At 39.5% G+C, this 25365-nt stretch overlaps 1 protein-coding gene across 7 annotated transcripts in view; it reads left to right on the top strand.

Annotated features, from left to right (window-relative positions):
* SLC4A10 (solute carrier family 4 member 10) overlaps positions 1-25365 on the top strand; it is a 240109-nt gene that overhangs the window by 78949 nt on the left and 135795 nt on the right. For all 7 annotated transcript variants that reach the window (XM_059704268.1, XM_059704270.1, XM_059704266.1 and 4 more), the window contains exon 2: positions 2508-2589. In XM_059704268.1, the coding sequence (XP_059560251.1) occupies positions 2508-2589 (82 nt within the window). The remainder of the gene's footprint in view (positions 1-2507; positions 2590-25365) is intronic.

The raw sequence follows: 25365 nt of genomic DNA, 5'->3' as shown, positions 1-25365 counted from the left end.
AAATCTAAAGAGATTTACAGTACAAAATGAAATAATAATTTATTTTACTGGTGTATTGAGATTACAACATAGACTGACACCCAGTGATGTATGTCCTCTTCATTCCTGTCATCACACCCCATGTTTACCTGGTAATATGGAGGAAGGGAAATACCCTATTAAAAAGTTTTGAATAATATTGAAATGACCTTGGGAACTATAAACAAAATGGATGAATCTCAGTCTGTATATCAGTATCAATTTGTGTAGAGAATTTTTAGCCTAAGAGATCATTCATTTGATGTATCTATGAGACATTGAGAGTATTTAAAGGGAATAATGTATAGGAAACCAAAAATGAGTCACTTACATTGAGTTACATTCCTATTCTAGCTTCTAGTTCTTGTTATTTAAAAGAAATATTAAAACAGATCACTTCTGCGTACAATTTTATAGTAATTAAGGAATTACCATTTCCTATTTAGATCACCCTCTGCTCTTCTTCAAAATTTCATTTTATCTCAGTATTTTTACATTAGCTAATCAATAGAATATCTTTTGTATATGAATAGTATACGTATTTTATATAATCAGTTAAAAAAGATTCAGGTCTTGAAATCAAAATTGTACTGGGAGAAAACATCTTATTATATTCTTTATAAAGCTTTCCATTTTGCAATTGTTTTAAGAGACCGCCATTGTAAAATATAGTGGAATAGTCTTCCGTCTGACCTTTGAACATGGATGCATAATTAGCTTTTGGCATTTATCTTAACAACACTCCAGAGGTCAGAGATGCATTCCAATGTGACATATATTTGAATATATCTCACACAGACGATAAGTTCTATTTGTAAATATATCAAGAATAGATTCTAAGTAGGCTGAAACTTGCATTTGTTTGGTTCAGGAATATTATATAAATACCATCTTTAGTTTTTTCTATTGCTATTATTGCTCAAACCAACAGATTTTTAAAATTTTGCCAAGCAGAAGAGCAATGGGTTCTGAATTGTATCTTTATTTTCATTTTTCTCTCATTTATAGTGTAGGTTTCACTAACTCTGATTTCAAACACTTCACCCTGACCTGTCTCAGTTCACATTTTCAGAAAGACAAAGGTCTACAGGGTTTCAAACATGCCCTTCTACTATATACAATGATAGGCTTAGAAATAGATAGGTGTTACCAATCATATAAACATTGGAAGGAATCTGCATTTTCCTTTAGTATTTTGTATTTTGTGTATTTCTGCATGGTCAAAATGAACTATTTTCACCCTTCTCCCCATTATTTTATTGAGAACCAAATCAGTGGGCATATTGTTTTGAATATGTACAATATGCATATGCTAGAACCTTTGCCCAGCTATTCTAAATAAGTTTTAAAAAAATAAACCAAATGAAAGTTTAATTCACATGACTGTACTTTACAGTTTAGTTTGAATAAAATGCATTATACTAAAACAAAATAATTAGAGTTGTAGTTTACCTAATAATTGCTACTAATTGCTTTCAAGGGATTAGACCCCTCCAACCCCATTTTTAATGGCAATGGAATTATGTCACTCTGCCATAGCATGAGTGGTGTTAATGCTAATGATTTTTATATTTTCCATGTGTAGTTCAAAATGTCATCTTGTTAACAAGAATTCTTTATCAGAGATAGAAATGCATGTTACTAAATCAACAAGATAACTGTTTATTTTCCATTTTTTATATCACTAACAAATGATGCCAACTGGAATGTTTGTCTTCAATTTCATGGAAAAATCAAATGCTATTTCATCTCTAAATATGTGGCCAAATTAACTTTATCCTTCTCCTTAAATTAACACTTGGTAATCAAATAAAATAGTCATATACAAATAGGTTTAACTGACTAAATTAAAACTCTAAAATATTAGATCATATTACAAGTTTATTTTTTGTTGTCTGTCTATGAGTGCTTGCTTATTTTTCTTATTTGTTCATTTGTTGCTTTCAGTTTTAAATCCCACATATGAGTGAAATCATGTTTTGTTTTTTTTGTTTTTTTACTTTTTCTCACTTATTTTGCTTAGCATGATATTCTCAAGATCCATCCATGCTGTCACAATGGCAGTATTTTATAGACACAGACAATAATATAGTGGTTACCAGAGGAAAGGGAGGTAGAGAGGCTAGTAAGGGCTAATGGGGGGGGGGGGGAGAGGGTGGGCAAATATATGGTAACAGAAGGAAATTTGACTTTGGGTGGCAAACACTCAAAGCAAAATATAGAGAATGTATCATAGAGTTGTACACTTGAAACCTATATAATTTTATTAATCAATGTCACTGCAATAAATTTAATTAAAATGTTGGAAACAAAAAGGAAAATACTTAGAGCTTATAACTTTAAAAATACCTTTATTAATTTCAATTATTATTTATTTAACAGACATATTTTGTAAACAAATAGTAGTCTTATCTCTGAAAAACTTTTATTTTCTGAAAGTAAGAAAATATATGTATTTCCATTTAGTCTTCCTTTTTCCCGTTCTACAGAGAAATGATGAAGAGGCAGTTGTGGATAGGGGTGGAACTCGCTCTATTCTCAAAACACACTTTGAGAAAGAAGATTTAGAAGGTAAGACATTTTCCCCACTTGGGATAGCTGTCCTTATCTTTGTTTCAAAGAGATGTCACAATGTAGAGAACTGCAACAGTCAATATCAGAATACAGGTGGCAGTGGATGTGATTGTCTTGGTGCAACTGCAACGCCAATAGGCAGACCTGAAAGTGTAAGAACATTCTTCGGCAGACATTTACTGAACCTCTACTATATTCCAGGCACTGTGTTGTGCTCCAATATTTTAATATTCCTTATTTCAAAGAGTTACAATCTACAGGGGAATGCAAAGAAAAAAAATGATGTCAGACTAGTAAATGTGGTGGTATGTGAGAGGGAAGAATAGGAGAGGAGAGACATCCAACCCAGCCTAGTTGCCAGAGTAGGCTGTCACTGGAATAGAGTTAAAGACAACGTGGCATTCCAGTTTTACTCAGATATCTAGGCGAGAGAGTGGTTGGAGGCACCATTTGTTTGTGTTCTCTTCAATAAGGAAGAAGGTCAAATACTTCAACAGGGAGGTGATATAGTCTTGATAGTAACTCTGAAACCAAAATTGTACTGGTTTTAAATGTTAGTTCTGCCTTATTTACCACAGAACCTTCAGCCAGTTAACTTCTGTGCACTGTTAAAATAAGGATAATAATGGAATGTATTTTCTAAAGTTTTTTTTTAAGAATTAAGAGAAAAGTACCTAAAATAGTACCTGACAATAAGTATTAACAGTTGTCATTACTGTGCAATTTAATGTGTCTACTACACTACTAGTTCATTTTTATTTTTTAATCAGAAATTATTACTAATGAGATACAAGATATTTGGTATTTTTTATCTTTTGGTTAAAAAGTGAAACCCAGGTAATCTTAAGTAAAACTAATCATAAGTAGCTCCCAATAATCATTGCAGCTGAGAAATAAGCGTTTACTCCCCTTAGTGATTATAATATAACCACATAAATTACAATTAAATTCATTATTTATCTTTAGCTACAACAATTAAATAACAGAAGAATTAATATAAAATATTTAGAGACAACTTTCAACAGCTATAGCTGCTGTGTGCCTGACATCTGGATTGGGTGCCCAGAAAATACCCAGGCCTGGGAAGGCTATGCCTAAGGATAAGCATAGTGATTTGCTGTGCTATCCATATTCATTGCACAAGTTGAAGGGAGCAAAACGTTGAAAAACATAAACGTATTATGGATCATAAAATAATTATTTATTAGATTTGAAATGTATTATATCACTCTTTTTTTTCCAGCAGCAGATTTATCTTTCTACTTATGTCTTAAGCTATACTTATTTTTACTAAACACACACAAGAATACCTAGTAAACCAAAAAATTAGCCCAAAATATACTCAATTCCAAGGAAAAGCCATCTTGGGTTTAAAGACTATGATGGAAAATCCACACATGAATAATTGGAAGTTAACAGTTAATAATCCTATATAATGCAAATTGACCCTAATGGCAGAATGACCAGAACGACCGCTCGACCAGTCACTATGAGGCACACTGACAGCCTCTTGGTCCCTTTCCCTGGCCAGCAGGCTCTGTTTGTCCGATGGTAAACGGGGAACCGGGGGTGGGTGGTGGCAGGGGGTGGGGCCAGCTGTGGGCAGCTGGGGAAGGTGGCCCTGATCGCAGGCCAGGCTTAAGGACCATACCCACATACGAATTTCATGTGGTGGGCCTCTAGTATATTAATAATTACAGCAGAATACTGAATGGTTTGTTTGGATAGAAAATACATAATACAAAAATAATATTTAATAAGGTCACTTTAATTATCATATGAACATGTATTACATACATTTTCTTTTATTGGGAATGGTTAGGGAATATGGGTGATAATATATGATGCTTATTAAAATAGATTTCTGATTGGCAAAACAATTCATAAACCAGATTTTGTTCTGTTTATAGATGTCTCTTGGTGGGTATTTTAATCCCAGTAGTGAATAAGTGTGGCTCACTGGTGATTCAAATTAACATCATAGGATGCAAGTATAATGTTACATTTTAGACTTATGAAGAAAAATAGACAACACCTTATTTATATTAACTTTCTAAATATTTCTTCTGGTCCCAAACCATACTAAGCAGATTAATATCCTGGCATTTGAGGATGCTATGGAGGATTCTGCTGTGATGCATACAAAGAATTAATATATTCGTGTTTCCTAGACTAATTACTCTGAATCAGAAAATAGCACAGGGGCAGTGTAATGGATGGCGTGGTTTAGGAAAAATAAACTGGCAGCGTAATATAGGTGGGAGAATGCCAGGTAGAATGTTAGCATTACTGAGGGTAATGGTGGCGGTAGTTTCTCTCTTTGTGTAATTAAAGGACAAGACCAGAGCTCTACTTTGTAAGAGCTTCTTTAGTAATGTAGATGAAACATACCAATAAATATTTATTTTAAATGAAATAGACTTCAGAATTGCTATTGAGAACAATCACATTTTATAAAATCTTCCTTCAATTAAAGTTTTATTTATTTGTTTTAATTTTATTTTACTGAGATATAATTGATATATAACTGTGTAAATTTAAGGTGTATTATATGGTGATTTGATACACATATTTATTGAGAAATAATTAACATAATAAGGTTAGTTAACACATCTATCCCTTTACCTAATTACCTTTTTTTGTGTGTGGTAAACATTTAAGATCTACTTTTTTTTTTCTTATTGCTTAAAGTATTACAAAGGGTATTACATATGTGTCTTTTTTTTCCCCCTGCCCTTGACTATCTCCTGGCCTCCCCCACCCCCCAGCGTCCCATGTCCATTGGTTATGCATATATGCATGCATACAAGTCCTTCGGTTGATCTCTTATACCCCTCCCTCCTGCCCCCCAACTTTCCCCGGCCTTCCCGCTGCATTTTGACAATCTGTTCGAGGCAGCTCTGCCTCTGTATCTATTACTGTTCAAAAGTTTATAATGGTCTCTATTATCCATGAATGAGTGAGATCATGTGGTATTTTTCCTTCATTGACTGGCTTATTTCACTTAGCATAATGCTCTCCAGTTCCATCCATGCCGTTGCAAATGGTAGGAGTTCCTTCTTTTTTACAGCAGCATAGTATTCCATCGTGTAGATGTACCACAGTTTTCTAATCCATTCATCTACTGATGGGCACTTAGGCTGTTTCCAGATCTTAGCTATGGTGAATTGTGCTGCTATGAACATGTGGGTGCATATATCCTTTCTGATTGGTGTTTCTGGTTTCCTGGGATATATTCCTAGAAGTGGGATCACAGGGTCAAATGGAGTTCCATTTGTAGTTTTTTGAGGAAACTCCATACTGTCTTCCATAGTGGCTGCACCAGTCTGCATTCCCACCAGCAGTGCACAAGTGTTCCTTTTTCTCCACATCCTCTCAAGCACTTGTCATTTGTTGATTTGTTCATGATAGCCATCTTGACAGGTGTGAGATGGTACCTCATTGTTGTTTTGATTTGCATCTCTCGGATGATTAGTGACTTTGAGCATGTTTTCATATGTCTCTTGGCTTTCTGAATGTCCTCTTTTGAAAGGTGTCTATTTAGGTCCTTTGCCCATTTTTTGATTGGATTGTTTATCTTCCTTCTGTTAAGTTGTATGAGTTACCTATAAATTTTGGAGATTAGGCCCTTATCAGATATGACATTGGCAAATATGTTTTCCCACACAGTGGGTTTTCTTGTTGTTTTGTTGATGGTTTCTTTTGCTGTGCAGAAGCTTTTTATTTTGAAGTAGTCCCATTTGTTCATTTTCTCTTTAGTTTCAAGTGCCCTAGGAGCTGTATCAGTGAAGAAATTGCTTTGGCATATGCCTGAGATTTTGTTATCTTTGGATTCTTCTAGAATTTTTATGGTTTCCTGTCGTACATTTAAGTCCTTTATCCATTTTGAGTTTATTTTTGTGTATGGTGTAAGTTGGTGGTCTAGTTTCATTTTCTTGCATGTATCTGTCCAATTTTCCCAACACCATTTATTGAAGAGACTATCCTGGCTCCATTGTATGTTCTTGCCTCCTTTGTCAAATATTAATTGAGCATATTGGTTCGGGCCGATTTCTGGGTTCTCTATTCTATTCCATTGATCTATATGTCTGTTCTTGTGCCAGTACCAGGCAGTTTTGAGAACAGTGGCTTTGTAATACAGCTTGATATCTGGTATTGAGATCCCACCTACTTTGTTCTTTCTCAGGATTGCTGCAGCTATTCGGGGTCTTTTTTTATTCCAGAAGAATTTTTGGAGAGTTCGTTCTAGATCTGTGAAGTATGCCGTTGGTGTTTTAATGGGAAGTGCGTTGAATTTATAGATTGCTTTGAGTAGTATGGACATTTTAATGATGTTGATCCTACCAATCCATGAACACGGTATGTTCTTCCATCTGTTTATGTCTTCCTCTATCTCTTTTTTCAATGTCCTGTAGTTTTCTGAGTAGAGGTCTTTTACCTCTTTAGTTAAGTTTATTCCTAGGTAGCTTAATTTTTTTGGTGCGATGGTAAATGGGATTGTTTTTGTAATCTCTCTTTCTAAAAGTTCACTATTGGTGTATAGAAATGCCTCAGATTTTTGGCGTTAATTTTGTATCCTGCTACATTGCCAAATTCATGTATTAAGTCTAGTAGTTTTTTGATGGAGTCTCTAGGGTTTTATATGTATAATATCATGTCGTCTGCAAATAAGGACAGTTTTACTTCCTCTTTTCCAATTTGGATGCCTTTTATTTCTTCTTCTTGTCTAATTGCAATGGCTAATACTTCCAGTACTATGTTGAACAGGAGTGGTAAGAGCGGGCATCCCTGTCTTGTTCCTGTTCTTAGGGGAAATGGTGTTAGGTTTTGTCCATTGAGTATGATGTTGGCTGTGGGCCTGTCATATATGGCTTTTATTATGTTGAGGTATGATCCTTCTACTCCCACCTTGCTGAGAGTTTTTATCAAAAATGGGTGTTGGATTTTGTCAAATGCTTTTCCTGCATCAATTGATATGACCATGTGGTTTTTTTCTTTCAATTTGTTTATGTGATGTATCACGTTTATTGATTTGCGGATATTGTACCATCCTTGCATCCCTGGGATGAATCCTACTTGGTCATGGTGTATGATCTTTCTGATGTACTGCTGTATCCGATTTGCTAAGATTTTGTTGAGGATTTTGGCATCTATGTTCATGAGGGATATTGGCCTGTAATTCTCTTTCATTGTGTTGTCTTTACCGGGTTTTGGTATTAGGGTGATGCTGGCTTCATAGAATGAGCTTGGAAGTGATCCTTCCTCCTGAATTTTTTGTAGTAGTCTGAGGAGGATAGGTTTTAGTTCTTCCTTGAATGTTTGGTAAAATTCCCCTGTGAATCCGTCTGGTCCTGGGCTTTTGTTTGCTGGAAGCTTTTTGATGACTGCTTCAATTTCTTCCATAGTTATTGGCCTATTGAGATTTTTAGATTCTTCCTGATTGAGTTTTGGAATGTTGTATTTTTCTAGGAATTTGTCCATTTCTTCCAGGTTGTCTAGTTTGTTGGAGTAGAGCTTTCCATAGTATTTTTTAACAATCATTTGTATTTCTGTGGGGGTCTGTTGTTATTTCGCCCCTATCATTTCTGATTTTGTTTATTTGGGTCCTCTCTCTTTGCTTCTTGGTGAGCATGGCTAGAGGTTTGTCAATCTTGTTTTTCCTTTCGAAGAACCAGCTCTTGGTTTCATTGATTTTCTGTATTATTTTTTTGGTCTCTATGTCATTTATTTCTGCTCTAATCTTTAAGATCTACTCTTTTAGCAACATTCAAGTATGTAATACAGTGTTATTAACTGCAGTCACCATGCAGTATAATAGATCCCCAGAATATACTCATTTTATAACTAGAAGTTTGTACCCTTTGGCCAATATCTTCCCATTTCTCCCAACCCCCACCCTGTGGCAACCAACCTTTGAATTAAAATTTTAATTTTGAAAATTATAGTTTCTCAGAACTGTATATATACTTAGCTAATAGAATTACTGATATAATTTAACATCTTTAGTACAGCTTGTAGAAATTCCAGATGGTTAAAAATATCTATAAAGTCTCAGGTGAAATATGTTTAATGGAATATGAATACCTGACCAATATCAACAGTTTGGTATGTATTAGAGTATTCATACATATTATACATTCTGATGAATGATTTGTCAAATATATAATTTTCTCCTTCTAAACCTATTTATTCTTTTGTTTTACATATATCTTGTATCATTTCTCTCTTCTCCTCATTACATAAAATCAAGAGCATGCAATTTTACTAGATTCTGCTCACTTCCTATTTTTCTACATCATGTAGTCAGAAAATTCTTTGAAAGTATCTCAGGGTGTTTCCTCTCATCCCTTCCTTTTTGTTCTTACTGCCTTTGCTCCAATCCTTCCCCTTTCTGTATACTGAGTGCTATGTCTTTATCACAATCCTCCCTCATTAGTATTGCTAGTATTCTTCCTAAGCATACTTCTGTTTCTGATGGTAAAATGTAGCTAGCAGCATGGAATCTCTATAGTTGGACCACTTCAGAATCTCGAATAGAGCCAAAATTATTGAGGTTAACCAATTTTCATTTTGGTCTCCCACATTCTTGTGGAACTAGTAGTATTTAAAGAATAAGATTACAGAAGGAATAATGTATTAATACCCTTGAAATTCTTTCTTGTACTTACCCTTTAGTACAAGTGCAGTGGATACAGTGACTAGATAAAATACACAATGCTCAGTTAAATTTGAATTTTAGATAAACAATAAATAACCCTTTAGTATAGGTAGGCCAGGTAATACTTTTATTTATGTTTTTAAAAATTTCTAAATCTGTCAACCCAGTAGTGGGTGTTATGATGAGTCACCAATGTCCCCTCTGGAGGACTGTGGCATTTATTTCCCCATTTGCCATGGGTGTGGCCTGCAGTCGGTTCACACCTACTCATTCCCCAGAAATGACATTTAGCTTAAGGAGCTGCTCCTTGCTTATCGAACTCAATTCATGGTCAGTGAAGGAGTTAAAGCTCCCTCCCTCCACTCCTATCCCGCCTCAATTTGGTATAACTCTGAAGGGTCGTCCCAGCTTCAGAGCCCCTTGTGGAAACTGAAGTCTTCATTGCAGCTGTACCATAATTCTTTCGCTTCCCAATGCTGCTGCCCATATTTCCTCACAGATGTTATTGCAGGCAGCTCTCTTCAACAAACCCCTTGAATGCTCCTCAGAGTCTGTTTCCTGAGGAAGCTGACCCACTTTGTGATCATTTCCCTGGTCCCTGAACAGTACTAATGGACATATTTGGTAATTGGCAGGACCTTCACATCCATTTCTTCGCCTGAGGGAACTATTTCAGTGAATGAAAAGGCTCTGAAACTCTTTGCCTTGGCCATGAGAGGAAATGAAAATCAGTATTGCAGGTGATGGGAAATGGCAGAGATTAGTGTCATTTTTATTTATTTTATTATTATTTTTTAATATATTTTTTATTGATTAAAATATTACATATGTTTCCTTATCCCCACGTTGCCCCCTCCCCTCCCCCCCCGCTCATGCCCTCATGCCCCCCCCCCCGTTGTCCGTGTCCATTGGTTAGGCCTATATGCTTGCATATAAGTCCTTTGGTTGATCTTTCCCCCTTACCCCCACCCTCCCCTACCTTCCCTCCAAGGCCCGAGAGTCCAATCAATGCCTCTCCATCTATGGATCAGTCCTTGTTCATCAGTTTATGTTGTTCATTATATTCCACAAATGAGTGAGGTCATGTGATATTTATCCGCTCTCCAGTTCCATCCATGCTGTGGCAAATGGTTAAGAGTTCCTTTTTCTTCTTCCTCTTCTTAAAGAATACCTTTCAGCATTTCATATAATGCTGGTTTGGTGGCGATGAACTCCTTTAGCTTTTTCTTATCTGTGAAGCTCTTTATCTGACCTTCTATTCTGAATGATAGCTTTGCTGGATAAAGTAATCTTGGTTGTAGGTTATTGCTATTCATCACTTTGAATATTTCTTTCCACTCTCTTCTGGCCTGCATGGTTTCTGTTGAGAAATCAGGTGACAGTCATATGGGTACTCCCTTGTAGGTAATTGACTGTCTTTTTCTTTCTGCTTTTAAGATTCTCTCTTTGTCTTTTGCTCTTGGCATTTTAATTATGATGTGTCTTGGTGTGGTCCTCTTTAGGTTCCTTTTGTTTGGGGTTCTCTGTGCTTCCTGGACTTGTAAGTCTATTTCTTTGACCAGGTAGGGGAAGTTTTCTGTCATTATTTCTTCAAATAGGTTTTCTATATCTTGCCCTTTCTCTTCTTCTGGCACCCCTATAATTCTGATGTTGGTACGCTTGAAGTTGTCCCAGAGGTTCCTTACACTATCTTCATATTTTTGGAATCTTTTTTCTTTTTTCTTTTTCGGTTGGGTATTTTTTGTTTCTTCGTATTTCAAATCTTTGACTTGATTCTTGGGATCCTCTTGTCTGCTGTTGGATCTCTGTATATTATTCTTTATTTCAGTCAGTGTATGCTTAATTTCTAGTTGGTCTTTTTTCATATCCGCCAGGGTCTCACTAAATTTATCGGCGATTTCCATAAAATTCTTGAAAAACCTTATAAACGTGGTTTTGAACTCTATATCCAGTCGTTTGCTTTCCTCCATTTCTGTCATTTGTGACCTGTTTCTTTGTCTCCGCATTTTTGATGCTTCCCTGTGTTGGTAGAGTGGTTTTGTGTGCTAGGTGTCCTGTAGGGCCCAGTGGCTCAGCCTCCCCAATTACCTGAGGTGGACACTCTTGGTGCACCCCCTTGTGGGCTTTGTGCACAGTCTTGTTGTAGTTAAGCCTTGATTGTTGTAGGATCACTGGGAGGAATTGACCTCCAGGCCAATTGGCAGTGAGAATCAGCTGTGTCTGCAGTGGGAGAACTTCTGTGCTGAAGACACCCTTCTGGGGCAAGACTTGCTTCAGTGGGGCTTTGGTGCTCACTGAGTCTGCGCCCTGAGTGTTTCCCTTATGGATCTGAGGAGTTGTAATCTGGATGGTCCCCCTCTGACCACTGGGTACACTGGCTCTTGGATCTAAGGAGGTGCTAATTTAGCCTCTGCCTGAGGTTACCCAGCAGGAGCTACGAAGAGAACTGCAGATTCCCCTTCCTTTTTTGGAGTTTGGAGGTGCCCTGATGAGGCCCAGCTATGAAGCAATGCAAGCTGCTGTGGGGCCTTGGGCCTTCTCTTGGAAGTTCTGGGTCTGTCTGGCCCAGCTGCAATTTGTTAGGTAATTTTCAGGTTGCAAAGGGCCAGGGCATTCATATGTAAAAGCCTCTGCCATAGCCTGGGTGGGGCGGGGTCTCAGGGAATCAAAGTGGGGAGCAAGCAGCTATGGCTGGTCCTCAGCCCTGCCCTAAGGGTCCGAGCGTCTCAGTGTCCCAATAATTGCTGCAAGCACCACTGAGGGAAAGCGGCCCTCAAGTTCAGGGTTCTGCCTGCTGCCAGACGGTCCAGTTTCTCCCCATATGAGTCCTTGGTCCCCAGAGACTTCCCGGAACCTGAGTTCAGAGCAGTCGGGAGCTTGTGACTCCCTCCTGATTGAAAAAAACAGCCGCATCCTCAGGTACCAGCCCCTTTCCGCGCGTGCGCTCGAGCCTCCGTACCTTTGCACTTTACTTCCACAGCTCCTCTGAGTCTCAGTGTGCTTTTCTCTTTTCTTATAGTTGTAGAATTTACACTCAGCCAGCCTTCCTGTAGTTCTGGATGATGTCCGTTTTGTCTTTTCGTTGTATTTTTGAAGTTGTTGTGGGAGGCAGCAATTTCCCGGTGTTTACCTATGCCGCCATCTTAGTTTCTCCCTATTTATTTTATTTTTAATTTAATTTTTATTGTTGATACTATTACAGATGTCCTCCATTCCTCATTCCCCCCACCCCCCTGCTTTGCCCACCATTTTAAAAAATATATGTTTTTATTGATTTCAGAGAGGGAGAGAAAGAAACATCAATGATGAGAGAGAATCATTGATTGGTTGCCTCCCACACTCCCCCAGTGGGGATCAAGCCTGCAACCTGGGCATGTGCCCAGACCAGGAATCGAACTGTGACCTCCTGGTTCATAGGTAGACCCTCAACCACTGAGTCATGCTAGCCAGGCTGCCCACCATTTTTTAAAGACCTAAAGTATGTACCAGGTTGTCCACTACAGAAAACAGGCATTGACAAAAAAGTTACTCATTTATATAGATTCTTTTAAATTTTGAAGTTGAACTGTATGTTAATAAATACTGAGTTTGTAATCATTCAAGGTGTATATACATTTTGGGGACACCTGTATATTGTTGTACTTCCCAAGGGAATGTTTTTTTTTTTGGTGCTCCTTCTTGATAGTAATAAAAAATGCAATTGCCAGACCAACAATAAATAGCAACATCACCCTGTATCTAAGGTCATGTTAACGTGCTCTAACAGAGAGCTTACATCTGATACAGCAGCTGCAATTGATGCTACCACGTGGCTTATTTTGCAATAGTCCATTACCTCTTTCTCCTCTCTTCCATTTATTAGTGACTTTCCTCCACACGGAAGTAGAATGCCAATTCTGCCCATACATTGGTGTTACCCGACTCCCGCTGGCAGAATAATTATCTTCCTCCTCCCAACTTCTCTTTCTGAGTTTGCATCTTTTCTTGTGTTATATATATTTGTTATGTTTCTTATTTGATTATAAGCTTATTGAGGGACAAATTTCACCTTATACATATTTACATCCTCCCATGATATCCAGCACTTTTTATTAAACTAGATAAATGCTAAAGAAAATCCTTGCTAACACTTCTTACTTTCTGTTTGTTTGATAGTAACCATCCTAATGAGTGTGAGATGGTCTTTCATTGTGTGTTGTATTGATTTGTTCAATAATATGTCACTAAGAAATTAAATTTGTATAATGTAATTAGGTACATAATTAACACTCATCAAGTATTTAATCACCCTTCAAACATCTAACATGTAAATACAGTAGTTTCTAAGTATGTTTTGCTGTATGAAGATAAACCTAGTTACATTTTATTCTGTTATTCAAGAATTCATAAATATAAAACTTTAATGGAAAAGTTAAACTAATCTTTAAATCTGGCTTAAAAATTAAATAAAACAACATTTTCTTTATTATATATTGCTTTTAGCAAATATTAAATTACTTTAAAGTCAAGGATTTAATAGAGAAAATGATACCTCTATCTTGATATTCTTTTGCTCATTTCATTTGAGGGGAAAAATAGTTATGTTACTAGTTTATTACCTTTGGGGACATTAATGCATAATGGACCCAATGTCCAGAGATAATGTAATAAAACACCTAGCACAAAGCTATCATACAACATGATTCTGATTTATCAATGGTAGTACCTATAATTATAATATAGTATTTTACAACTGAGGTAAAAAATAATATGGTGGAAAAGAAAAAGCTAAAAATTGGGCCTAGACTTTTTCTTTCTAATCTTTCATTTCCAAAAAATTGTCATTAGGAGGAAAATGTGGAATCTGCTGAGAGAGACCAAAGGTGGCTTCAGAGAGGCAGAGGCAGGCTTTGAAAAATGAATAGGAGTTCTGAAGGCAAAGAAGGAAGGACCAGTTGTATGCAAGGGATGGCAAACATGGTGTGGCTAAAGCATTAGGATAGTGTGCCTAGAGGTAAAGAATGACTGGAGATGAAATTTAAATATTTGTAAGAGGAAGTTCAGATAGTGAAGAATGAATTAATCCTTGATTTTAATCAATGAGGTAAGTATTACTATGATCTCCATTTTACAAATAAAGAAACTAAACACAAAAGATTGACTTGCCCAATCCACATGACTAGCAAGCCTTAGAGCCGGATTCAAATGCACCTTGTTTATAGGTGACTGAATGCAGCAAGATGACGATTAACTGGAAGACTGGAGCACATATATTCACTTGATCATGACTATTTTTAAAAGTTGAGATGGTCATATTATGAAGCAATAAGGAATTTGATAATTAGTACCCATATCACATAATTCTCCAAATGATTTTGCAAACATTTGAAAGTTTTATAATTAGTAAATTCTCATTCTCACAAATAGGAAAGAAACCTCACTACCACTGGAGACTATTTTCATTATAACTTCTTATTCTCTTATTTTAAACTGGAGGCCCGGTACACGAAAATTCATGCACTCAGGGGATGTGCCCTCTTGCAGTCCGGGAGCCCTCTGGGGATATCCACTTGCCAACTTAGGCTCGCTCCCCGGGGGATCGGCCTAAGCTGGCAGTCAGACATCCCTCTGGCAGCCCAGGAGCCCTCAGGGTATGTCCACCTGCTGACTTAGACTCACTCCCCTGGAGGATTGGGCCTAAGCTGGCAGTCAGACATCCCTCTGGCAGCCTGCTAGCCCTTCAGCCTGGCTTGTGGCTCAGTGGAGCTCCACCTGTGGGAGCGCACTGACCACCAAGAGGCAGCTCCTGTGTTGAATGTCTGCCCCCTGGTGGTCAGTGTGCATCATAGCGACCAGTTGTTCCTCCATTAGGGTCAATTTGCATATTACCCTTTTATTATATAGGATTCCTGTCTCTGCTGCACTATAAAATAAATAATCGCATTGTTTCTTTATTCCAAATATCTTTTCTTTGAAAAAGAAAGAAGCATTTTTCCCTGATACTATTGGTTAACTTTTTTGCAACTTAGTGTTGTTGATAAAAGGATTTTCAAAGTCAATTGATAGGGCAATTCTAAGTTGTATTTGATGCACTGGTAATAATTAGTAGAGTTAATTAATTACACAGAAGCCATTTGAAATTGTACATTTTGCATGTCAAACACTTTGGATATTTGAGGATGGAAATTAGGAAGACAGACTAATACTGAAGATTTCAGAAAAAAAAAGCCAATAGTAAATTTCATTCCCTTATTGAGCTATCTATGCCACCTGTGCACATTGTATAATGAACTGTTCTCTTTTTTCATGGGTATCCTAAATATAAGAACCAAATAAGAGAGTGTTCTCTTAAAGTTTTTATTCATAGAATTTGCTTTAATTCCTAAAATGAACTCTCAGGTGAGTTATATATTATTTCCATGTTTCTTCACTTTAATGTTTCACATAATTTTTGTATGTGACCCACATCAATTTTTTTGTTACATAATTTATTAATGATATTTCTTATATTTGAAGTGAGTGGTAACTTGATAGTTATTTATAGTCCACTTTTACAGTATATTGTAGTTCTAAGGAAATTTGAAATATCTGAAGTATTTTTAAAATTTGCATATGGTTTTTACACCATGTACAAGTAGTTATAGATGTGTTTGCATGAGAATAGTAATATATTCTAATGTATATATGTGGCTAAACAATTCTGCAAATTTATGGTTTCATAATTTAGGAGTCCTGGTTTTACATTTTGCATCCCTAGCTTAGGTTGTCAGTTTTTAGGCAGCCAATTGTAGAATAAGAGCCTATATTATAAATCTGTCTTCATGGTTCCTTAAAGTCAGGCTTTTTACTACTCTCTATAAGACACAGTACAGTATTTGGAGTATTTGCTATTTATGTGACTTAAAACCATATCTTCTGTGAATGAGGATAACTGTTTTTGTGTATGTATGTATATGCAATATTTTCAATCAATTACTATTTCAGAGATATAATAGGTAAAAAGAATTTTTTTCATTATATTAAATACTAGAGGCCCGGTGCACAAATTTGTGCACAGATGGGGTCCTGCCATCCTGCCCCGATGGGGGCTCATCGGGTTGGGCCAGTGGGGGGTGGGAGGGGCCACAGGCAGTTGGCCGGCCAGGCCCACCCCTGATTGGGGTGTTGGGGCAGATCGGGGGCCAGGCTGGCCAGGCTGGCCAGGGGGTCCAGTCAGGGTCCAGATCAGGCTGGTTGGCTGCTGCAGTATGTGCCATAGCCACCAGTCATTCTGGTTGTTCTGGTCGTTCTGCCATTCTGGTCGCTGGGCTTTTATATATATACTAGAGGCCCGGTGCACAAAAATTTGTTCACTCGGGGGCGAGGGGGGATCCCTCAGCCCGGCCTGTGCCCTCTCGCAGTCTGGGACCCCTCGGGAGATAATGACCTGCTGGCTTAGGCCTGCTCCCGGGTGACAGAGGGCAGGCCCAATCCCTAGGTGCAGCCCCTGGTCAGGCTCACAGCAGGGCCGATTGGGGAGTTGGGGCGCCGCCCCCTGTCACACTCAAGGCAGGGCCAATCAGGGGGTTGGTGCACTGCCCCCTGTCACTCACAGAGCAGGGCCCATCAGGGTGGTTGGGGCTCTGTACCCTGTCACACACAGAGCAGGGCCGATCAGGGGGTTGGGGCACCGCACCCTGTCACACACAGAGCCGCAGGGTGATCAGGGGGTTGGGGAGCTCCCCCCTATCAGGCACAGAGCAGGGCTGATCAGGGTGTTTGGGAGCTGCCCCCTGTCACACTGATCCCAGTGCTGGGAGGCATATTACCCTTTTACTATATAGGATAGAGGCCTGGTGCATGGGTGGGGCTGGCTGGTTTGCCCTGAAGGGTGTCCTGGATCAGGGTGGAGGTCCCCACTGGGGTGCCTGGCCAGCCTGGGTGAGGGGATGATGGCTGTTTGCAGCTGGTCACACACCCTTCAGGGTGGGGGTCCCCACTGGGTTGCCTGGCCAGTCTGGGTGAGGGGCTAAGGGCTGTTTTCAGGCTGGGGGTGACTGAGGCTCCCAACTGCTCCTTTTTTTCTTTTTCTTTTTTTTTTATTCTGGGCCAGCTTTAGCTTTGAGGCTTGGCTCCAGCTCTTAGGCCTCCGCTGCTGAAAGTAGTTTTCTGGCCTTTGCTTACAATGTTGCGATCCTGCTGGCTGAAGTCCGACGGACTAAAGCAGGTTCCTGGGGTTTTGTTTAGCTTCTATATTCATTACAATGTTTCTTAAACTGCAAGCTCAGAGGCCGGCAAGGCAGGCGGGGAACGTTGGAATCCTCCGTCACTTAAGCAAGAAAGCCTCATGTTAGTTTCAAGCTGCCTGGCTGCCGGCTGCCATCTTGGCTGGCAGTTAATTTGCATATTGCCCTGATTAGCCAATGGGAAGGGTAGCGGTCGTAGGCCAATTACCATGTTTCTCTTTTATTAGATAGGAGGACTAGAGGCCCAGTGCACAAAAATTTGTGCACTCAGGGGGTAGGGGGGGGCACCTCAGCACGGCCTGTGCCCTCTCGCAGTCTGGGACCCCTTGGGAGATAATGACCTGCTGGCTTAGGCCTGCTCCCCGGGGGATTGGGCCTAAGATGGCAATCAGACATCCCTCTGGCAACCCGGCAGCCCTTGGGGGATGTCCACTTGCCAGTGGGGAGCAGGCCTAAACTGCAGTCGGACATCCTTAGCGCTGCTGAGGAGGCAGGAGAGGCTCCTACCACCACCGCTGTACTGGCAGCCATCAGCCTTGCTTGTGGCTGGGCAGAGCTCTTCCCATGTGAGAGTGCCCTGACCACCAGAGGGCAGCTCCTGCATTGAGCGTCTGCCCCCTGGTGGTCAGTGTGTGTCATAGTGACCAGTCATTTCCAGTCCTTCTGCTGTTAGGGTCAGTTTGCATATTACCCTTTTACTATAAGGATAGAGGCCTGGTGCACGGGTGGGGGCCAGCTGGCTTGCTCTTAAGGGTGTCCTGGATTAGGGTGGGGGTCTCCACTGGGGTGCCTGGCCAGCCTGGGTGAGGGGATGATGGCTGTTTGCATCTGGTCACACCCCCTTCAGGGTGGGGGTCCTGCTTGGGTGCCTGGCCAGCCTGGATGAGGGGATGATGGCTCTTTGTAGCTGGTCACACCCCTTTCAGGGTGGGGGTCCCCACTGGGGTGCCTGGCCAGTCTGGGTGAGGGGCTGAGGGCCATTTTCAGGCTGGCGGGTGACTGAATCTCCCAACCTCTCCTTTTTTTCTTTTTTTTTATTCTGGGATTTATTTACCTTCTGTGGCTGTCACTGGAACTGAGAGCCAGCTTTAGCTCTGAGGCTTGGCTCCAGCTCTGAGACCTCGGCTGCTGAATGCAGGTATCTGGGTTTGTTTGGGTTCTATAATTGTAACACTGTTGTAGTCCTGCTAGCTCCAGCTCTGACAGCTGAAAGTAGGTTTCTGGGGTTTATTTACCTTCTATAATTGCAACATTGTTTCTTATACTGCAGCTCAGAGACTGGCAGCGGCAGGCAGGGAACCTTGGCTTCCTCCTTCACTGGAGCAAGCAAGCCTCCTGTTCGCTTCAGCTGCCTGGCTGCCGGCCGCCATCTTGGTTGGCAGTTAATTTGCATATCTTGCTGATGACCTTCCTGATGAAGCTGGGGCTGTGAGGGAAGCCTGGGTTCTGGGTGTCTGCCCGCGGTGGGAGGGAAGTCCAGGTCCCAGGTGCCAGAGGGGAGCTGGTGCTGGCAGTTGGGGGAAGGAAGGCCTACTCTTGCATGAATTTCATGCATCAGGCTTCTAGTCAAATATAATTTTTTTAAATAAAAAAGTTATGTCTGGCTTTATCATCTTGAGATGTAAACTTAAGTCATATTTGGTTAGCATTCAAAATACAATAACTCAGAGGTAGTACCTGCCTGGTAGAGTTCTGGAAATATATGGTATTTCTCTTGGAATTCTCCTCCCAAGTTTTCCTAGGGTTACTTCAATTAAGTAAGTGGTTCTCAACCTTGGCTGCACATTAGAATCTCCTGGGAATCTTTTAAAATTCTGATTTCTGGGCCTCATCCTCTGGAAATTCTGTTTCTTTGTTATGGGGTGGGGCCACAACATTAGTAACAAAGAAACAGAATTTCCAGAGGATGAGGCCCAGAAGTCAGGATTTTAAAAAGATTCCCAGGTGATTCTAATGTGCAGCCAAGGTTGAGAACCACTGAACTAAGTGGTTGAGTCAGACTTTAATGCATAATCTGTTGCTATCCTCAGGTGAGAATGAAATGAACACCAGATTCATTCATTCAGTCATTCCTCCAACTCTCTTTTGAGTGCCTATTATTAAGTGCTAGACACTAATCCAGGTATTAATAATATAGCAGTGAAAAATAAAGATAAAATTATGATCCTTATATGCTAGATTTGCCCCTCAAGATTTATGTCAACAAATGTTCAACACTGGACAGCCTAGCCTATTACTATAGTTTCAGTTTCTTCTGCCACCAGGTAGAAATCTGGTGCCATCCAAGGAGTTGGGGTAATGCAAGTTACACTAGAGTAATGTGACTACCCCCCGCCCCCATCATGTGGTGGAAGGTCCTGTCCACTACAGCTATTGATCCTTCATAATTTATCTGTACAGTGTTCTTCAGTTAGCCACATAACCTCCTCATCCACATACACATGTACCAAAACCTGCCTTGAGCCTTAAGTATTAAACTTCTTAGTGACCCAGGTCTTTAATTTCCCTTATTGTAAGGGCACATGTGTCCCCCTTCTCCACTCATACCTAAGTGACTTTGTTGTAAAGGCCTTTAGCATCAGTCATGTGATGGGCATAGATCCAGCGGTGTGTGCGCACACATCCTTTGTAGTCTAGTGGCTGCCGTTGAGTTTGGGAAGTGGGCCAGACTCTCTTCCCAGAGGTGATCTTTCCTCCAGACGGGGATGGAAATGAGGGAATGTATCCATTTCTGCTTGTTGTCATTTAGGGCACTGTAAATGGTTTAGTGACTTTAATTCTCAAAGCAAAGGGACTTGGGTTTAGCTTTTCTTCTTCCTAATAACTCTTTGTAAAACCTATGTTAATGTGAGGATCACAGTGGATACAGGAGCAAGGATACCTCCTAATTTCACTTTCCAACATCTGAGCTTTATGCTTTTTCCCTCACCCCAAATAATTATTTTATATTCTTCACTCATAGGTGGATATTTACTCAATAACCACGTAATTATAGAACTGCACAAGTGGATCTTTCCAGAAAGATCAGGCAGCCTTATTAAGGTAACTTGAGCAGATCACCTCTCAGTACAGAAAACTGTCAGCAGCCAAAAACAAATAAATAAATAAACAAATAAATAAATAAAATAAAAAGAAAAGAAAAATTAGGAAATTTCATCTTTATGTTTCCATTTTTCTATCAGGCACCAGGTAATGATGTTCTGATAACCCTCCCAGTAAACATCCCCTCCCCAACCCACCCACAGCCTCGATTTATGGCATTTGTCAAAATTCATGGTTACCTATTTTTTTCTGTGGCTGATTTCACATCACCAAACTGAACACACAGTGAGGAAGAGGTGTGCACAGCTGCCCCGGGAGAACTGGGTGAGCCAGCTTCAGGCACTTGTGCAAGTCATTGTTTTCATCCAAAATTTCCTGCAAAAAACTGAAAAATGAGAAACATAATTTCTATATGTCAGTATAAATCCATGTTTATTGCAATAAATGTTTAAGGAAATAACAACTCTGTTTACTTCCTGGTAAAAACAGGTTAAGTGCTAATATATATTTCTGGACCCTTTTTGTTCCCCACCCCCCTTCACAAGGTATACCATCTACATTTCACTTGCCAATACATATCCTATTCCTTGAAGTCTGATCTCCCCTTTTGTGAGCCAGCATTTGAATTTTTCAGCCTACTGCAGCATAAAATGCTATAAAAAGGGGTTAAGATTTGTTTTCACTTATTTATTCAGGAAACACTTGCTGAGCTCTTAATATGCCAGATACTGAAAATAGAAACATGATTAAACAGACTGTATTGCTAAGTATAGATCCTATCGGGGCATTATGTACCTGATGATATCATTAGTTATTTGAAATTTGAAAAGTTTTATTGGGAAGTATAAGGTGCCAAGGGAGTATATACTGGTGTTTATATATATAAAATTAAACATATCTGATAGACCTGATTGCATGGTGACATAGGAATTCCCAGAAGCAATAGAGAGGAAAAACCAATGCCCAAGTATTTGCTGGACCTTTGTTTCTGTCACGTTTGCTAATGTCTCATAGGTCAAAACAAGTCACATACCCAAATCCAGATTCAAGGGTTGGAAGAATAGATTCTACCTCCAACGAGAGAAGCTGCTAAAATATTGTGACCATAAAAAAAAAAAAAAAAAAAAACTACAACACTATCTACTTCTTATTTGCAAACATCTATACAGGAATGCCAAGTATTTTTCATCTTTGCTTTCAGATATTTTGTTTTATTCCTTCAGTTTCACAGTTGAATTCCACACTGTCTTCATGGAACTCTGATTTTCTCCTCAATGACTCTTCAGTTTTTCCAAGCAAGCCTTTGTGTTTCCAATTACCATAATTCCCCAAATAAGCCACTTTCTACATGTGCATACATCTTTTGAATAATTCTATCCAATAAAGAGGTAATTTACAAATTGACCATCACTCCAACACACAAGATGGCTTCCCCCATGTGGACACAAGATGGCCGGCAGTGGAGGGCAGTTGGGAGGGACCAGGCCTGAAAGAGAGGGAAGTTGGGGGCAATCAGGCTGGCAAGGGAGGGAAGTTAGGGGTGACCGGGTCGGCAGAGGAGGGCAGTTGGGGGCAACCAGGCTGGCAGGGGAGGGCAGTTAGGAGCAATCGGCCCGGCAGGGAAACAGTTATGCATCGATCAGGCTGGCAGGGGAGTGGTTAGGGGCAATCAGGCAGGCAGGCAGGCGAGCAGTTGGGAGCCAGCAGTCCTGGCTTGTGAGAGGGATAGCCCAGATTGGAGAGGGTGCAAACTGGGCTGAGGGACACCCCTCCACCCCGCATGAATTTTGTGCACCAGGCCTCTAGTACAGTATAAAGCTAAATATGGAAAATTTTACAGTTGTACATTTTGTTCATTTCCTGACCTATTTCCCTGAAGCAAAGTGGCAGGGCTGTTCAGAAATTATAATTTAGTAAAAATGGGGTTGGGAAGGTAGAGAGTAGCAACCTTCTCTTTTGTATTCATTTTTTAAGTATCCTAGGACATATGTTGATCTCTTTTCTCCCCCTTCCTTGCAAAATAAAACAAGAAAACATAAACGCTTTAAAATAATAGTGAATTGCAAGCTTCAGTCATTATAAAAATAGATGCCATGCCTGGCCATTGTGGCTCAGTGGTTGAGCATCGACCTATGAAACAGGAGGCCATTGTTTGATTCGTGGTCAGGACACATGCTCAGGTTGTGGGCTCGAACCCAAGTAGAGGCCATGCAGGAGGCAGCTAATCAATGATTGTCTCTCATCATTGATATTTCTCTCTCTCTCTCTCTCTCTCTCTCTCTCTCTCTTTCCCTTCCTATCTCTGAAGTAAATATAAAACATTAAAAAATAGATGCTCTATTTCACCTTATTTTTCCCCATGCTCTACATACTATGGCTCAACTCAAGTCTTACCTTTCCATGAAACTTCCCTTGTCGCCCAGGTTATCCTTGATTTCACTCTGTTATGAACTCCTACAGATTAGTATTATTTACTGCTTTTATTTGTATTTAAATTTGTATTATTTACTGCTGTTTTCTTTGAATTTGAGTTCATAACAATTGGATGGTTATCCTTTTCTAGGTGCAGCTATCATATCCTATAAGCATTCCTTGTTAACCTGTTTCTTGACTAACTTGAACTGTAAGCCTCTCTTTGAGTGCTATAAATATCCAGCCTCAAGCTGTCTGATAGCCTGTCAAAATTGAAATTCTCCTTTCCTTTTTTCTTAGAAAATACCTATTGTTAGGATTCATTTTATTTATTCAGGAAATGTTGAGGCCTACTATGTTTCAAGATTAAAAAAAAATAACACTGCCATCTCAACTTGTTGTTTTGCTTAAGACAGTGGTACAAATGTATAGGAAATTTTCTCTTAGTATTTCTGTTTCATTATCCCTAATATTTTCAAAATATACTGGTATTCATATCTCAATGATATGTATTTTTATTACTTTTTGGATTTTTAACATGATATGAAGTTAATTTGTAGAATGTTTTGACTAATTAAAAGAAATAAAAATTATTCATCTTTAAAAATTATATCATCTTTAAAAATAATTTAGATCAGGATTAATAAATGCAAAGTCAGCCGTAACTGGTTTGGTTCAGTGGATAAAGTGTCGGCCTGTGGACTGAAAGGTCCCAGGTTTGATTCCGGTCATGTACCTGGGCTGCGGGCACATCCCCAGTAGGAGGTGTGCAGGAGGCAGCTGATTGATGTTTCTCTCTCATCGATGTTTCTAACTCTCTATCTCTCTCCCTTCCTCTCTATAAAAAATCAATAAAATATATTTTAAAAAAATAATTAATGCCAAGTCATTTCAGAATAATGACATTTATCACTAAGTTTCTTGAATTTTTGTTCTTCTTTTTTAAATTCTTTATTGTTTAAAGTATTACGAGTCTCCTTTTTCCCCCCATTGACCTCTCCCCCACCACCCCTACCCCAAGCACAAACCCTCACCCCCCACACTGTTGTGTCCATTGGTTTTGCTCATATGCATTCATACAAGTCCTTTGGTTGATCTCTCACCACCTCCCCCCCCCCCCGTCTTCCCTTATAGGTCTGTCCGATGTTTCTATGTCTCTGGTTCTATTTTTGTTCATCAGTTTATGTTATATTTCACAAATGAGTGAGATCATGTGCTATTTATCTTTCTCTGTCTGGCTTATTTCACTTAGCATAATGCTTTCTAGTTCCATCCATGCTGTTGCAAATGGTAAGACTTCCTTCTTTTTTACAGCAGCATAGAATTCCATTGTGTAGATGTACCACAGTTTTCTATCCACTCATTTGCTGATGGGCACATAGGCTGTTTCCAAATCTTAGCTATTGTAAATTGTGCTGCTATGAACATAGAGGTGCATATATCCTTTCTGATTGGTGTTTCTGGCTTCTTGGGATATATTCCTAGAAGTGTGATTACTGGATCAAATGGAAGTTCCATTTTTAATTTTTTTTTATTTTTTATTTATTTTTTTATTGCTTAAAGTATTACAAAGGGTATTACATATGTGTCCATTTTTTCCCCCCGCCCTAGACAGTCCCCTAGCCTCCCCTATCCCCCGGTGTCTTATGTCCATTGGTTATGCTTATATGCATGCATACAAGTCCTTTGGTTGATCTCTTACCCCCCTACCTCCTGCACCCACCCTCCCTGGCCTTCCCGCTGCAGTTTGACAATCTGTTTGAGGCAGCTCTGCCTCTGTATCTATTATTGTTCAAAAGTTTATAATGGTCTCTATTATCCATGAATGAGTGAGATCATGTGGTATTTTTCCTTCATCGACTGGCTTATTTCACTTAGCATAATGCTCTCCAGTTCCATCCATGCTGTTGCAAAAGGCAAGAGTTCCTTCCTTTTTAGAGCAGCATAGTATTCCATCGTGTAGATGTACCACAGTTTTCTAATCCATTCATCTACTGATGGGCACTTAGGCTGTTTCCAGATCTTAGCTATGGTGAATTGTGCTGCTATGAACATGTGGGTGCATATATCCTTTCTGATTGGTGTTTCTGGTTTCCTGGGATATATTCCTAGAAGTGGGATCACAGGGTCAAATGGAGTTCCATTTTTAATTTTTTGAGGAAACTCCATACTGTTTTCCACAGTGGCTGTACCAATCTGCATTCCCACCAGCAGTGCAAGAGGGTTCTTTTTTCTCCACATCCTCTCCAGCACTTGTCACATTTGTTGATTTGTTGATGATAGCCATCCTGACAGGTGTGAGATGGTACCTCATTGTTGTTGTTGTTGTTGTTTTTTTTTAAATATATATTTTATTGATTTTTTACAGAGAGGAAAGGAGAGAGAAAGAGAGTTAGAAACATCGATGAGAGAGAAACATCGATCAGCTGCCTCCTGCACATCTCCTACTGGGGATGT

Source organism: Myotis daubentonii, chromosome 7, assembly GCF_963259705.1.
Source record: "Myotis daubentonii chromosome 7, mMyoDau2.1, whole genome shotgun sequence".
Taxonomy (NCBI): Eukaryota; Metazoa; Chordata; class Mammalia; order Chiroptera; family Vespertilionidae; genus Myotis; species Myotis daubentonii.
Note: the sequence above shows the minus strand (reverse complement) of the source record. Positions and strands in the feature narration are given on the sequence as shown.